Consider the following 15,653-nt stretch of genomic DNA (forward strand, 5'->3'; position numbering starts at 1 on the left):
ACCTGGAAACAAAACTAAAACAGCAAATTACAAAAGGAGTAAGCTAATTTCATCACTACCAGAAAAAAAATCTCTTCAATTACACATCACATACTTCAACATTAATATCTTTCACATAAAATTTATAATTCTCATATTAGTTTCACACTGTAAGGTAGAAACTATATGTTATTTTTATTCCCATTTTACAGATTTGAAACTGAGGCTGAGAGGATAAATGATTTTTGCTCATGATCACAAATCCAGTGTCAGGATTTGAACTATAAGTCTTCTTGTTTCCAGATGTGGCCACCTACTCTATAATGGTCATGGGAATTTAAAGATCTTCCCTGCCCTTTAATAAGCCTAGGGGAATCTGAATACCTTCCCCTTAATAGGCTGAATGTAGTCACATGGAGCCTATGGTGGGAGGAGTTTGTTGAAGGGTAGAGAAGAGGCACAGGAAGCTGGGAGTCAGAGCCAGAGAGAGGGTGGGAGAGAGAGGACACTCAGGCAAGGAGTTAGTCAGGTTTGTGAGTAAAATATTGATCTTGTATTGGTTTGTGGAAAGGCTAAAGGATGGCGTGGCTCTCTGCTATGTTGTGGTGCATTAACTTCTATGTTGCTATTATGAATTCAGTTTCCTGGTGTTGGGATTTATTTTTCTGAATACATATTTTGCTTCTGTCTTCTGTATGGAGAGTTTGTTATATTTTGCAATTGAGCACCATGTGGGAATATTTATAGTCACAGTCGATACTATTTATAGTGACCAGGGGTGCTGTAAATATTGCATTGGCACTACAACCCACTATGCAATGCTGACTCTACACACTTACTCAGGTTATGCATATATGATTATTTGGAATGGTAGATTTTAATAATTCAAATGACAGTTTTCATTTTTAAAAAATATTGTTACAAATAGTTAAAATTATTAAAGATATTTTTCATGATGAATTTTCTCCAAGTAACTGAAAATTTAAGCTAGTAGCTATATTTCCTCCCCAAAATACATCTATAAATAATTTTCAAAATGCTTTGATAATATAAAACATATATTTTGAATATGGCACACAAGGCAATTTACATTTTCTAAATTAAGGTCAGTGAACTTATAACATGTCTAGGTTGAACAGAACACTCTGAAAACAAAAATCCCTTTTTAAGCAATATTGTTATAGTTCAGTGATATTGTACAAAATCCCATTTTAAGCAACATTATTGTATATTCTTTTCCAGGTACAAAGCTTAGAGAGAGATTATTTAAACTTTGCAAAGACTCTTTACAGCACATGACAACTTGGGGACAGAACACAGTTCTAGTATCACCTTTACACACGTTAAAAAAAACCTATAGAGATTTCTTTATGTCTAAAGTCAGAGGGCAAAATTCAGTGAGAGAGCCAGACTTGTCAACCTCTCATTACTACTAGTTTAGACACATGAAGTTTCACTGTATCTACCAAATCTAGAAATGAAAATGCTTCTGATGTATTACTGCCATAATAAATACAGGGAAAAATTAAGGGGCCACTTGATGAGTCCCATAAGTTTTGAGTCCATTAGACAACAATCATATTTTCATAACAGTTCCTCTCTTTTTTCTTGAGACATCTGTAATGGATGTGAATGGATTACACAGTAATGTAAAGTGTTATTTTAAAATCTACACTGTTCTTGTTGATCGTTCTTTCCAAATTACAGCTTACAGCCAATTCCCTATCTGAAGTAATAATCATCATCACTGGAAGACCACAACTGGTTATTCCAGAAAGAATCAAGACTTTGAGTAGGCATTCAAATCCGGAGAGAGATGAGAGAAAGAAAAGCTTTGCATCTCAGAGTGTCATTCATGATGACAGGAATGAAAAAAGAACATACTATCAATGAGTATAAATTAAATTCTTTCTCAGTAACTGGGGCATGAGAAAATAGACTCTCTGAACTGAAAGCCCATAATAAATTCAATTGGTGGGTATACGCAACACATGTTGCTGAAAAACTTCACCAAAATGCCAGGATAGGTCACAACAATGTACATATATGAGCAACTGTGTCACAATGCAGCAGCAACATGACAGTTGAAACAACTGGCAGACGTATATGACTAATCAGAGTTCAGTTTCTACTTCAGAGATCTTACCAGTACTGTGATCCCTTGTTCTTTGCATAGCATAGCTACGGCACTCAAAAGAATACTCAGCAGCACCCAGAATGTAGAAAACTGAGTTCCTTCCTTGTTACCTGTCAATTAAGATACATTATAAAACTTACTCAGTGTGGTTCAAAGACTTATCACCATGAGGAACAATAAAAGAAACCCTAGACATTTACCTTGGGTAATTACTGTTCAAGAAATTTCTGTCAGTCTTTGGGAGGCAAGTGAAGCAGAAAGAACACTAAATTTGGAGTCAGGTGATGCCAGCTTTTTACTTGCTACCTGTATGTTTGGGGGCAGATCACTTCAACTAATTAGGTCTAATTTCCCACTCGGTGAAACAAAGGGGTTTGATCACTAAGGCGTCTTCCAGGTCTATGGTCTAAGCTTCTTCTCTTGGTTTTTATTTCTTAATAGAAATACCACACATAAGCATATACTTCTCATGTTATTGCCCTTCCGCAATTCATGATCTAACTAACGGCCACCTTTGCTGCTCCGTACACACTTTGCTCTGTTTCCCATCCCTGTGCCGTTTTACAATAATGGCTTTCCTCCCCCCAAACTCCACTTTATAAAGAATCCTCTACTTCCTTTTCAAGACTCGGCTTAAGTGTTATCTTCTATGCAAGGGGCTTCCTAAGTCCTATAATTGCAGCTGTTTTCCCTGCCTAAACTGACTTGAATTTATTATATGTGCATATATATGTATATGTCACTCACACACACACAGAGGTTGTCTCCCACAATAGAATGTAAGCTCCCTGAGAACAGTTATTGTCATATTTATCATATTTTTAATGCCTAAATGGTTCTTGACACATAGTTGGTACTAAATGATTGTTGATTGATACCCATAATTAACTAGAATTAACCCTCCTTTTAATGCCGATTTCCACTCTTCACTCAGGTTTTGGTATTCTTAGCATGTGCTCAAAAACATATCCAGGAAGCAAGCAAAATTAGCCCTGGCAACAAAGTCTCCTTCACATGAGACATAAAAGTTGGCAACCTGTCTCTTTCTAAGATATCAGTCACCCAACAGGTTATTCTGACATATCACATCAAGGAACTCCAACTGTGATCTCTGGGGGTCCATCTGGTGTTAAGGCGATTCCTGTAGGAAGTTGTTCCTGCCACCATGATGGGAGTGATAAGAATCTATCCTGAACCCCTGCTGAGCTGGCACCAGGGTTTCTCACCAATAGAGGGGTGACTAGATGCATGGAGGTTGCAGGGGTAACTTCACAAAACTTTTTAGAACAACTTTAGACAGTGTATAAAGGGTTTTGTTTCCTCCCCTACAATTAAGACACCATCTAGGAGAGGGCAATGGATACTAAAGAACATACTTCCTTTAAAGAGAGGGATGGTCCCAGTATCTAAATAGTATCTATAACTATGTGGAGGAGCACTGCTTATCAGCGAAATGTAAGATTCAGTATCATGTGTCTTAAAATCCTGCAATGCCTTGCCATTGCAAATTGTACTAGGAATATCACATGAGAAAAAAAGACACTTCTTTAGTTCTACAATTCTGTTCTAAATCTGAAGTGACCAAAGTGGAAAGAATATGACACTATTAGAGGAGGAAATGAGTAGCTAAGTAATCAAAACAGTCTGGGTATGACAGGCAGATAGAACACAGGGACATAAAAGGCCTTGTGACGGAGAACAAGATGGAATCTTTCAAGGCCAGTCCACTATCTTGACATAGCTCATACATCCTGAATACTCAGAGAAGGCACTCTTAGCCTTCAAATTATGTTATGTTTAACTGAGTTGAAATACTCTACCTGGCTGCATGATGTACATTTGTCCTCAGTTGAAGACAAATACCCTGCACCCCACAAAAATCAGGACTTTTCATAAACAATAAGCGGGATGGACTCTTGGAATTAGTTAGTGCCCACTTAAAGCCTGCATGCCTGGACCCAACAGCATAGTTACCTCATTCTGAACAAGTTCTTAGTCATTAGCAAGCCTTGATTCTAAGAAGTTGGACAGACTTGGTAGATATATATAAGCTAATATTCATCTCTCTAAGAGATATCTATGTACCATAAACTCTAGAAGTACACAGAAGACAGTATGGATATGAAACAAGTATATGTGACTTTCAAAACTACTTCAGGAGCCAACTTTTCCATAACTCCAGAAAAGCCTTAGCAGTTTGAGGTCAATGCTTTTGAGATGTTGTTTTTTTTTTTTTAACTGATGTAGTATCACAGGGAAAGAATAAGAATTAAACTTGTAAGGTCATTGGCATAAGGAATTCCCAGGTGAGGAAATGCCATCTACTACTAAAGGTTGGCACCTGCTCTGCAAATGGCTGTAGTTGTAAAGAATTGCCTCCTTCTCTGGAAGGTTAAGTGATTTGCCCAGAGTCATAGCCAGTATCCATCAGGGACAGAGTTTTAATTCAGCTCTTTCCTGGCTTTGAGGCCTATGTCACCATATCATTTCTCAGCAACAGAACATGCGCCTATGATGTGGTGGTGACACAATGTTCCAAAGTGTACCCCATTATTTATGAAGAACAGATTGAGTGAAAATAATAAAGGATCTGTGATTCACACTACTTAAGGATGACAAAACCTCCCATCCATTGCATACATTTTTCCTTTGGTATACGACAGATAATTATCCATTTTCTATTTGCCTACTTCCATAGTCAAGGAACTTTTGACTTCATAAAGCAATCTATTCTATTCTTGGGGCGGCTCAGGGGTGCAGTAGATAGTGTGCTGGTCTGCATTTGGGAAGACTCATCTGCTTGAGCTCAAATGTGGTCTCAAACACAGATGTAGGATCCTGGGCAAATCACTTAACCCTGTTTGCCTCAGTTTCCTCATTTGTAAAATGAAGAGAAGGAGATGGCAAACCACTCTAGTGTCTTTGTCAAGAAAACTCCCAAATGGGTTCATGAAGAGTCAGACACAACTGAAACAACTGAACAACAAAACTATTTTTGGATGTCTTTATTTAATACAGAATTCTTCTTGAAGCTGAAGTTTGCTGCTTGGAAGCTTCTACTTACAGACTCTAATTCTACCTTTTGGGACGCCTTAGAATGTATGCTTCCTTTTTAAGAGGGTGGACTAAGAGGCATGGCCACCCTTTGATCAAAGCAGCACATTGAGAGAGGTACCAGCTGGCACCATGCAGTCAGATGATGTTATCTGGGATGTGCTTGGAAACTAAGCAGTTCTGTTCTTACAAAATGAAAACCAAGGCCCAGAACTTTTGTCAAAATGAATATAACCTGACTGGATTATGCAACCGTTCTTCCTGTCCGTTAGCAAACAGCCAGTGTGCTACCATCGAAGAAGAGAAAGGTGATAGAACAAGCAGCTTTCCCTAGGCGCATGTGGGAGTGGGTCAAACTCAGTAAGAATTATGAGAAAAGCTCTGGAGAAAACAGATGAAAATCTTATTTATTGGCCTCACTTCCTTTGGCACAAATGTAAATAGCAGCTCACCAAGATCACCTAGTACCTTATTTGAATCCATAAACTTAAAGCGACAGAGGAAACTTGTTCCCTTGAGCAAAAAGCTGGAAAGGCGTGAAAAAAGCATTGACTAGATAATGCAATAGAAAAGGAATTGTTGGAGAAGCTAAAACGAGATACGTATGGTGACATCTACAACTTCCCTATTCATGCCTTTGACAAGGCTTTGGAACATCAGGAGGTTGAAAGCAACATCTCAGATACTGAAGATGAGGAAGAGGAAGAAGATGATGATGACTTGAACAAAAGGGAATTTGTGGCAGATGATGAGGTGGAAGAGAGTGACATAAGTGATTTTGAGGATATGGACAAATTAGAAGCTACCAGTGAAGATGAGGAGGAGAAATCCAGAAAAGAAAAGAAAAAGCTGTTATTGCCAAACACAAAGGCAAAGCTCCATTAAAAGGTCCTGTGAAGAGAAAACGAGCCTATGTGCAAAGAGAGTATGAGCAGGAGACAGAAACAGTGACCAGACCCCAGACTGCTTAACTATCTTCAGGCATTTTGTAAATAGACAGAAATAGTAATGGGAATTCTCATTTTTTTTTTATCTTTTAAAAGATCCTTACTCTCCCATTTTGTGTTTAAAGGCTTTATTTTTAAACACACTATTTGTCATTCAAATACTCATACTTTTCTTCTTTGTGAAGAGATGGAGAAAACCCTAAATTTTAATCAGGATTTTCATGGGAGAGGCAGATGTATTAAAATAGCAGTTGGGCTGGAGAAGGCTCACAGGTTGGGGTTAAGCTTGTGTATAGAAACATTCCAGCAGCCTTGGAATAGCATATCATCATTTCCCACTTGAAAAAAAAATAGAGGGTGGACTAAGAAATATCTGATGACAACTATCATGTATTCAATTGCAGAAAGTCTAATTCTGATGTCTCATTGCAGGTAGAAGGTATTCGCAAAGTGTTTGCAAAGACCATTTCAGTACAGCACAATTGCTGGCAAGTTCTATCAAGTTAGAAAGATTTTGAGTAGGGACTTGTCTATTGTTCAAAGACTAGTCTAGATAAGTAAGAACTCACCACCAGAAGACTGGTCAACTGTTTTTTTTTTCTTTTTTTGCAATAATAACCCAAAAGAATAGCCTCATGTCTCTGCATTATGTAGAGGTCTGTTTGCTTTCATGTGGATAATGGCAGAGTTAGAAAAGGGGCACAAGGGTGCTAGAAATCATGAAGTTTTTAGACCATCTACAAACATTAATTTAAATGTTGCTACTCATTGGATGATCTCTATCCAATGACCAAGGAGTTGGCACACTGAAAGAAAAACTAAACTACCACCCTGCTGACACTTTCACTATCAATAAAACCAGAAGTTACAAAGAAATTTTAAAATGCTATAAAGAATTTGACAAGGTTGTCCACTATGATAAGGATATACAGCAGCTTCATTTCAAAGCCTCTGGTTTTTTTGTTTTGTTTTGTTTCTACTATTATATTGAGTATCAATGGAGCTCTCAGAATGTCCATTACATAACTGGACTAACTCCTTCTCCAGTCACACTTACGCTAATTCTAGCATGTAAGTAATCACTGATATAGCCAACTTGCATCCACCATACATCTTTCCATTACTCTTTAAGTCACCTGCCATTTTGATTCTTCCAAGATCATGGTGCTGTGTGATTCTTCACATATACATTACCAAAACAAGAGTAGTACTGAATCTCAGAATTATTTACCCGGGGGCAGTGGATAGAGTACTGAACTTGGAATCAAGAAGACCCAAGTTCAAATCAGGCTTTAGACACTAGTTCTATGACTCTGGGCAGGTCACTTAACCTGTCTGCCTTAATTTCCTAATCTGTAAACTGGGGAATAATAATGGTGCTACCTGTTATGGTTATTATTGAGGTTGAGATATTTGTAAAGTACTTTATAAACATTAAAGCACTATATAAATGCTAGTTATTATTAGGGGGGGCTTTCACAGCAGTAAATGGCTTAGGATCATTGAAAGCAATATGTAATTTCCAAATATGATCTAGGACCTCTTCTTCCACGATTCTGGATTAAATTTATTGTCCACATGTGGTGAAGCATATTTTTCAACATATTTTTTTTTCTAGCCTCTCCCTCTTAGCTGGCTAAAATGCAGATCTAATTCATCATCTATTGAATAAACTTTGGTATTCTTTGTTCTCAGTTTTAAAAACAGTTGGCTTTAAGATGTATTTCTATATCTTTAGAAAACTAAATTAATTTGCTTTTTGTTTGTGAGCAGCTCACATTTTTCCAATTTTCCCCCATAAGCCAATAGCCTTTAATAAAAAGAATAAGTTCCTAGTCTATGAATTAAAAACAGGCCTTAACTCAGAAATAATTAGTTGAGTTCCTATACTTCTCTCAATATTCCTCAAATATCAAGGCCAAGATGATAAATTTCCATTTCACCCTTCCCATCTTCCTGTCCTTTTGGAAGAGATTCACTGGGAAGTTTGTTATTTGAATTCCAATGATGATCTTTTAAAAAAATTCACATTTAACCATCCTAGTAAAGCAATGACAATATTCATACAATAAGCATTTACTAGGCATTGTGCTATAGTATATTTTATCTACACTAATTATTTCATAATAGTATCATCTTTAATTTCATCTAATCTGTTTGAGAAAAGAAAATTAAATTTACAAAGGTTTGGTAACCTCTCCATTATATCACCTTGAATCATGGGAACAGAAACTAAGTCTATTGACTCTTCAATCAGACCTTCCATCCCTGGAAGGGGAATGCTGCTTTGCAATATACAAATTTCCTATTTTCACTTTAGTAATACAATTGCTAATAATTAAAATCTGTTTTTTCTTTTTTTTTTAATGCAAATCTGTTTGAGTAGAAGTGCAAATGTACATTAAAAAAACAATTTCATTTCTTAATATAAATATGGATTATGAAGAAATAGTAATGTGAAGCTAAATGCAACAGAAATTATTCCAATTAGAGAGACATGTTCTCTTCCTACTTCATGTGCTTTCAAAATTATCTTTCTTGGGGCGGCCAAGTAGCACAGTGAGTAAGAGCACCAGCTCCAGTGTCAGGATGACCGGGGGATCAAATCTGGGCTCAGACACTTAGCACCCACCCAGAAACACCTGGCCGTGTAACCCTGAGCAAGTTACTTAACCCCAATTGCTTTAAAAAAAATTATCTTTCTTAAGAGAGGAATTCCTAAGCTACAGAATTTTACTTCTGTGTACATTTAAATCATTAAAAACATTTAAGGACTTTATCTTTGCTCTGAGTCTTCTTTCAACTCAGTCTATTAAAGTTCAGGTTCCATTGGCCCAGTAGAAAAGGGGAAAAAAGAACAAGCCAATATTCTCCTTCTTGAAAGCAAACTGTTGACCAACTGCTCTGATCCTTAAAAGGATATTTTCCTGGGGAGGCTAGGTGGCGCAGTGAATAGAGCACTAGCCCTGGAGTCAGAAGCACCTGAGCTCAAATCTGGCCTCAGACACTTAACACAAAACTAGCTGTGTGGCCTTGAGCAAGCCACTTAACCCCAATTGCCCTCCCTTATCCCCTCCAAAAAGGGAAAAAAAGGATATTTTCCTCAGGTATATTTAATTAAAGAAGTCCTGGCAAATTTCCAGTTTATGATTCAGTGCTTAAGAAATGGAGCCACTCTTAGAAAATGGTCATGGGTTGGAGCATCCACCTCTGGTTTAACATGGGAAAATGTTCTATGCATTCAGGTAGACTGAGGTAAAGGGTAATGGAGAGGGGGAACACAGGAAAAAACAGCATCAAGGTACTTTTCAGTTTTAACACCTATAAGTGCCAACAGATGTGATCAATTCATTGAAGCATGTGCCCCTGATTTGGCATTGCTTTCCATTGGGAAGTTCTTTCAGAAAAAGTATCACATTGTACAAGACACCCTTCTCAACCAATATATGGTTGGCACCTATGCTGAGTTGAAACTGGCACATCATATTGTAAGTGGGAACAATGCCAGCCCAACAGATGGCCATGACTGTATAAATGCCAAAGAAACACAATGAGCATCAGATTCCTGTTAAAAAAGTTGGAACAGTCCAAGTAGTGCTTCTAAGCCTACAGTGAAGGGAATTGGATATTGCTATTCTCATTCATTGCAGGATCATTTGGGGAAATGCAAGCAATACTGCAACCCAAAGCAATCTGCAGAGTGAAGACAATGTCCATGTGAATACCAGTACCAGAAAATTCATGACAATAAAGGACAAAAATCTAAAGATATTTTCCTAAAAATCTAAAAACTACACATACATGTTTTGCTTTTAAGAGCTTCAAGATTTCAAAAGAAATAAATAATTAACCAAGAAAGGGAAATGGGGGGAGTAATATATTGGGAATGAGAGTTGACATACTTTAGCTTATTCTATATTAATAATGTGTATAAGTATTGCTGTGTTCAGAATGGATTTTAAGGTCTCTCTAAGGGACTATGTGTTATCTTAGATCACTTTAAAAAAAACTAAATGATTTAGACGTGCTGGAAAAAAACAGAAGGTTAAAAAGAAGAAAAAATGTTTCTTGGTCATAAAGAATTACTCTTCTCCTGAGGTAAATAAATACTTATCTCCCACAATACCTGAGAATATTCATACTTACCTCTAGATAAAACCAGATCCTGTCTCAAATGTCCAGTAAGTAGAAGTTTTTGACTATTTGCTTAGAAAAGAAACTGGACAATGGATTTGGTCAATTTGATAGTCCAAACATGGAACCATTACATAGAAATGTACAAATGTTTCTATGTGAAAAATGAGATTTCAGGACAAATGCAAATATTGAGATGATATTTCATCCAAGCCAATAAAACATTTTTTCCTTGGAGAAGAGATTTGAAAATTGTATTGAATATAGTTTTTGAACTTCATTTTCTTAAATTTTCTTTTACAATGAATTAAGCTTTCTTCTTTACAGGTTATATTGAGGAAAGGTAAGCTTCCTTTGTAAAACACATCCTTTTCAGAAAATCCTGTTGTGAAGAATCTTGCCTGCAGACATCCCATTTAAGCACCCACAAAAAGGGCAGGGCCCCAGAAATGTTATTTCACTAGGTTTTCATTTGATAAAAATGCCAGGATTCCAGAGGTTTAACAGAAAATTACTTGATAATAAATCCACCCAGTTTAGAGTGATACAGAGGCTTGCAATATAACCATCTCCTCTTTTTCTTTAAAGGAATTTAATGAAGTTACCAAAAAGGAATTTATTCTCTAGAACAGCTTTAAAAAACTTATTAGTTTAAATGATCTTCAAATAATTCATCCTTCCTCTATAAAACTCTATTCCCCCTATATTTCAAGCTTGTTTATAGCTAATATTGGTTCTTTCCCTTAATTTATGCTTTAATCTAATAAGTATGAACAGCAGGTCATTTATTATGGGTATCCAATAAACACTAAGCATCATCATCTAGTATTTATATTCACTGGTCTCCTTTCCATCATGAATACTAAGCAACCTTGTATAAGGGCGCCATTCTGAACACCTTGTGGCAAACCACAGCTACTGTCCAGCATGTTGCTGTGGGAGAACATGCTATCACCCACCATAGGGATTCTAGGCATAGTGCCCACTGCTCAGCCAATAAAGTAGTTTTTAAATATCCCTTTAGTCTATGAAACAAAAAGCCAGTAAAAAAATACGATTCATGAAATTATTTTGAAAATCTATGAATCAACTCCAAGAACTTTAAATAAAAAATGTGTATAGATGAATTTGCAAAAAGAATTTAGATGTAACTCTGCTGTAATGGAAATAGGTAAAGACAAATCACTTGACTTTGATAAATATGGCCTCAGAAGAAGATCAAACAGAGATATGACAGAAACTGGAAGTACAGGGACCACTACAATGAACTCTGTAGAAATATACCATTGAAGAAGGACTCAGTTTATAGTCATATGTTTAACATTTAGGGAGCTGCCAAAGACATGGGGTTGAATACTACCATGAAGATTAAAGATTATTCCAATAGCTCAATGTTTAGAACCCTACAGTTAATTCTTTACTAGAAAATTTATTAATTAAAAAAGGATTATTAAAAAGTAAAAGTTGTCTAAAACCTAGAAGCTCCATTGAGGGGAATGGAGCAGCTCTAGTCAGGCTACATGTATAGGTTTATCAGTAGTATGTGGTCTGAAAATAATGAGTCCAAAATGGAAATAGCAATGGAAACCAAATTAATAACCACCCTTCACTCCCATGTAGCATCAGGTACCCACATTTTAAACACCTTTTTAACTCTAAAGCAAAACCATTATGACACTGAGTTTAAAATTCAGAACTTTCCTGGCACATGAACAGAGTTAAAGGATACCCATTGTGCCTTCAGAAAATAAACCTAAAAGTCTGGTAACCACAAGTCCTGATGAATAAATCTCTTTGGGAGATGCAGAACCCCTGGAGCATCCTAAGGCTTTATATTCTCCAAGGACAGAGGTGTTAATAGCTGCAAGAGACCTGAAACTAACTGTGCAACAATGCCAAAGACTGGGTTTTAGTTTAAAATTTTCTTTTCCCAGAAAGTATACTAGAAAAGAGGTTATTCAATTTCAAGGAATATGAGTTGAATTATAAAATGTTAACAGCTTTTCCTCGAGAGGATTAGTGTAAGAATTCCAAACTCTATCTAGAAGCTCACAATCTCCCCTTCCTCCCAAGTCATATTTATGCAGAACTGTCCTTCTGTTCTGAGGAATACCTAATCAGATTAACAAATCTTTATGAAAAGAAAAAGATTCAGAAAGTGGTAGTATAAATAGATTAAAAAAATTATATTAATGATAAACAGTCATACTTAAAAATGAAAGAATTTTACCTTGCTACTTACCTAGTTTCCAAAATAGAATTTATCAAAGAACCACATTATTTCTCAGGTTATTTTAAAGTGTCAACTAACCAAGGGACAAATTTAAAATGTATCTTAGATGATCTAACCCAAATGTTAAATCTCTATTTATTGCTTTCTATTCATTAAAATGTCCTTATATATTCTCCTTGACACAGAATTAGACGATAATTACTTTAGAAAGGATAAAATTTTAAATTAATAAAACATTTCATTGATCTACAATTATTCCAGAGAAAAGATAACAGACTGAATTGTTGATTTTCTCTAAGACAAATGTGACTACTGGTAAACCTTTCATCTCATGTGACTGTGTTATATATTTAATTCACAACTCAAGAATACAAAGTACTAATATTTGACATTTAACAGAAAAGAGTGGTGGAGAGTTTGTCCATCATTATCAGTGATTCATAATCACAATGTGCCACTGGATTACTCATGTAATTAGCTGGTCTCCCTTAAAGTGATGCCTTGTAATCTCAGTAGGGGTAAAATTGGTCATAAAAAGTTACTGTAATCAGTGGTTTGAATTATGAAACCTTTGTGAGAGGTAAAGATTCAAAGCTTCTAGTGTCACCATCACAATGGGTAAAAATTTGGGGAGACCATGGGTAAATTTTTAGGAGAAGACAGTAAAGGTGTTACTACCCATTAGCTACATTTGTAATACCTCATTGAAAAATATAAAAACACAGTTTGTTTTGATTTAACAAATAGTGACTAAAGTCTTTTTTTTTTTTTAAGCAATCGGGGTTAAGTAACTTGCTCAAGGTTACATGGCCAGTTATTTCTGGGTGTGGTGCTAAGTATCTGAGCCCAGATTCGATCCCCAGGTCATCCCAACACTGGAGCCAGTGCTCTTACTCTCTGTGCTACCTGGCCGCCCCAACTAAAGTCTCTTAACCCTTAGTTGCTTGAACGTACTTTCTTCCTTGGGAACCAAGATAAAACGGTTAGGAGGAGATCCATGAACACAAGAAAGAATAAAACAAGATGATCTCATCTCTATTTCCCATATTTATGTTCCAGAGAAATAAATTATTTGATGAAGATCTAGTTTTAAAACTATATCTGACTCATTCTGGGGCATGAGGAAAGTTAGGGATGGAACTGACAAAACTGGATAAAATCAGTGTTTCATCAGACCTCTTTTATTCTAGCATCCATGGTAGGAGAGACATTATTTGACCTGAATTCTATCAGACTATATGTAAAAATGTGATCATCTTTTAGGAAACATAAACAATTCCAATGTAAAATTCCATGTTCTTAATCAGTCATTTGAATCTGGAAAGCTCTGGTAACAGTTTTAATAGGAAAATCTTATTTTATATGCATTGACATGACATTTAAAGAATAGTTCAGGCTTAGAAATCCAAACTCATGATTACAGAGATACTATAATTATTTTTTGTATTTCTCCCCAGGATTTTTTAGTAATAAAAACATTCACAAAGTTTTCTTTTTACAATATTATTAGAAAATATAATTTTAAAAAATTAACTCATTTAATAATGGTACCAAAAATATTTAACTGAAGAGTACACATCTTTCTATGGATCTATTCACAATATAATTTCATATAGTTGTTAAGTTCCAATTTCAGAATTAGAAGGGATCTCATAGGCCATGTAGAGTTCAGTCCCTACCTGAGTAAGAATCCTCTCTACAACAAACCTTAAAAATGGTTATCCTGCCTCTACGTGAATACTCTCAGTGAGAGAGTGACAGGGAAAAAACAGACTAAATATTGAAAGAGAAGCTAAGGGAGTTGGACTTAAAAGCCTGTTGTATAACAGCAAAGGTTAGGTAAATTCAGAATTGGCTGACTCAACAGACCCAAAGAAAGATGAACAATGGGTCCATGTTAACATGGAGTGAAGTCTCTAGTGGAGCATCACAGGGCTCTGTTCTTGGCCCAGGTTTGTTCATCATTTTTATCAATGGCTTCTTAGAGTAAGGCATAAATGGCACATCCAATTTGCAGATATGAATCTGGAAGGGATGGTTGGTAGGTTGGATGATACAGCAGGCAACCAAAAAGACCGGCAAGAATGGTGGGCTAAAATAAAGCTGATGAAATTAAGTAAGGAAAAAAAACAAACAAACCTGCATTGGGTTAAAAAAATAAACTGTATAAATAAAATAACTAGGGAAGATGTCATTAGAAAGCAATTTGTAGGAAAAAAAAAGTTACAGGTTAGTCGATTCCAACTTCACCATGAGTCAGCAATGTGATACGGCAGTCAGATAATGCCAACTTATGCTACATTAGTAGAAGTACATTCACCACAGGAAGACAAGTCACTTCTGCTCTAGTACACCTAGTCAGACAACATCTCTGGTACCATGTCCAGTTATGAGTACCGCATTTTAGAAGGAAGGTTGACAAGATGAAAGGTATCCAGAAGAGGGTGATGAGGACAATGAACGAACTTGAAACCAGGTCATAAGAGTATCTGTAGAAGGAACTATGGACATTTAGCCTGGAAAGGGGAGAACTTCAGAAGGATTTGACAACTACCTACAAATATCTGAAGGTTTATCATATGGAAGAGAAATTAGATTTGTTCTGCTTGACCCCACAGGGCTGAACAAGAACAAAAGGTAGAATTTATAGAGAAGAAAATTTCAGATTAATAAAAAAAAAGCTAACAATTAGAGCTGTCCAAACATGAAATGAGCCTGCCTCACTAAGCAGCAAGTTCCTCATCACTGTAGGTCTTCAAGCAAAAGTCGGCTAATCATTTGTAGATGTGATTCATGCTTTGGGTTGGAACTATTACAAATGATGTCTGAAGTCCCTTCCAATCATGAAGTTCTATTAGAGCAACCTTTACCATACTGCTCCTAAAATTGAGTATTTTCTAGACTTTTAAAAGTCTATGAGGTATGTATATCAAACAAATTTCACTTTAACTGAATAAAAATTTACCTATAAGACATTAAAATAAAGAAAGTTAAACAATGCTTACTTTCTCTAAATGCTTGACAGTAGCCAAGAAAAGATAACAAGAAGAAGAGGGCACCTAGGAGGTCAGCTCTGCCAACGATACCAGCAACCTTAAAAAAAGAGAAAAAAGATTTTCATAAAAATAGACATTTAAAAGACTAATCTTAGGAAACTCATAAATATAAT

General features: G+C 36.0%; 1 protein-coding gene and 1 pseudogene across 3 annotated transcripts in view; one reads left to right on the top strand and one right to left on the bottom strand.

Annotated features, from left to right (window-relative positions):
• Positions 1-15,653, bottom strand: part of TMTC4 (transmembrane O-mannosyltransferase targeting cadherins 4) — a 90,672-nt gene that overhangs the window by 45,532 nt on the left and 29,487 nt on the right. For all 3 annotated transcript variants that reach the window (XM_069064203.1, XM_069064200.1, XM_069064201.1), the window contains exons 5-6: positions 15,490-15,577; positions 2,126-2,226 (exon numbers count right to left, since the gene is read on the bottom strand). In XM_069064203.1, coding sequence (XP_068920304.1) covers positions 2,126-2,226; positions 15,490-15,577 — 189 coding nt within the window. The remainder of the gene's footprint in view (positions 1-2,125; positions 2,227-15,489; positions 15,578-15,653) is intronic.
• On the top strand, positions 3,669-13,868 carry LOC138143029 (protein MAK16 homolog pseudogene; annotated as a pseudogene).

The sequence above is a fragment of the Petaurus breviceps genome, unplaced genomic scaffold (assembly GCF_028583685.1).
Source record: "Petaurus breviceps papuanus isolate PSGF00001 unplaced genomic scaffold, PetGlider_PUasm1.0 90625, whole genome shotgun sequence".
Taxonomy (NCBI): domain Eukaryota; kingdom Metazoa; phylum Chordata; class Mammalia; order Diprotodontia; family Petauridae; genus Petaurus; species Petaurus breviceps.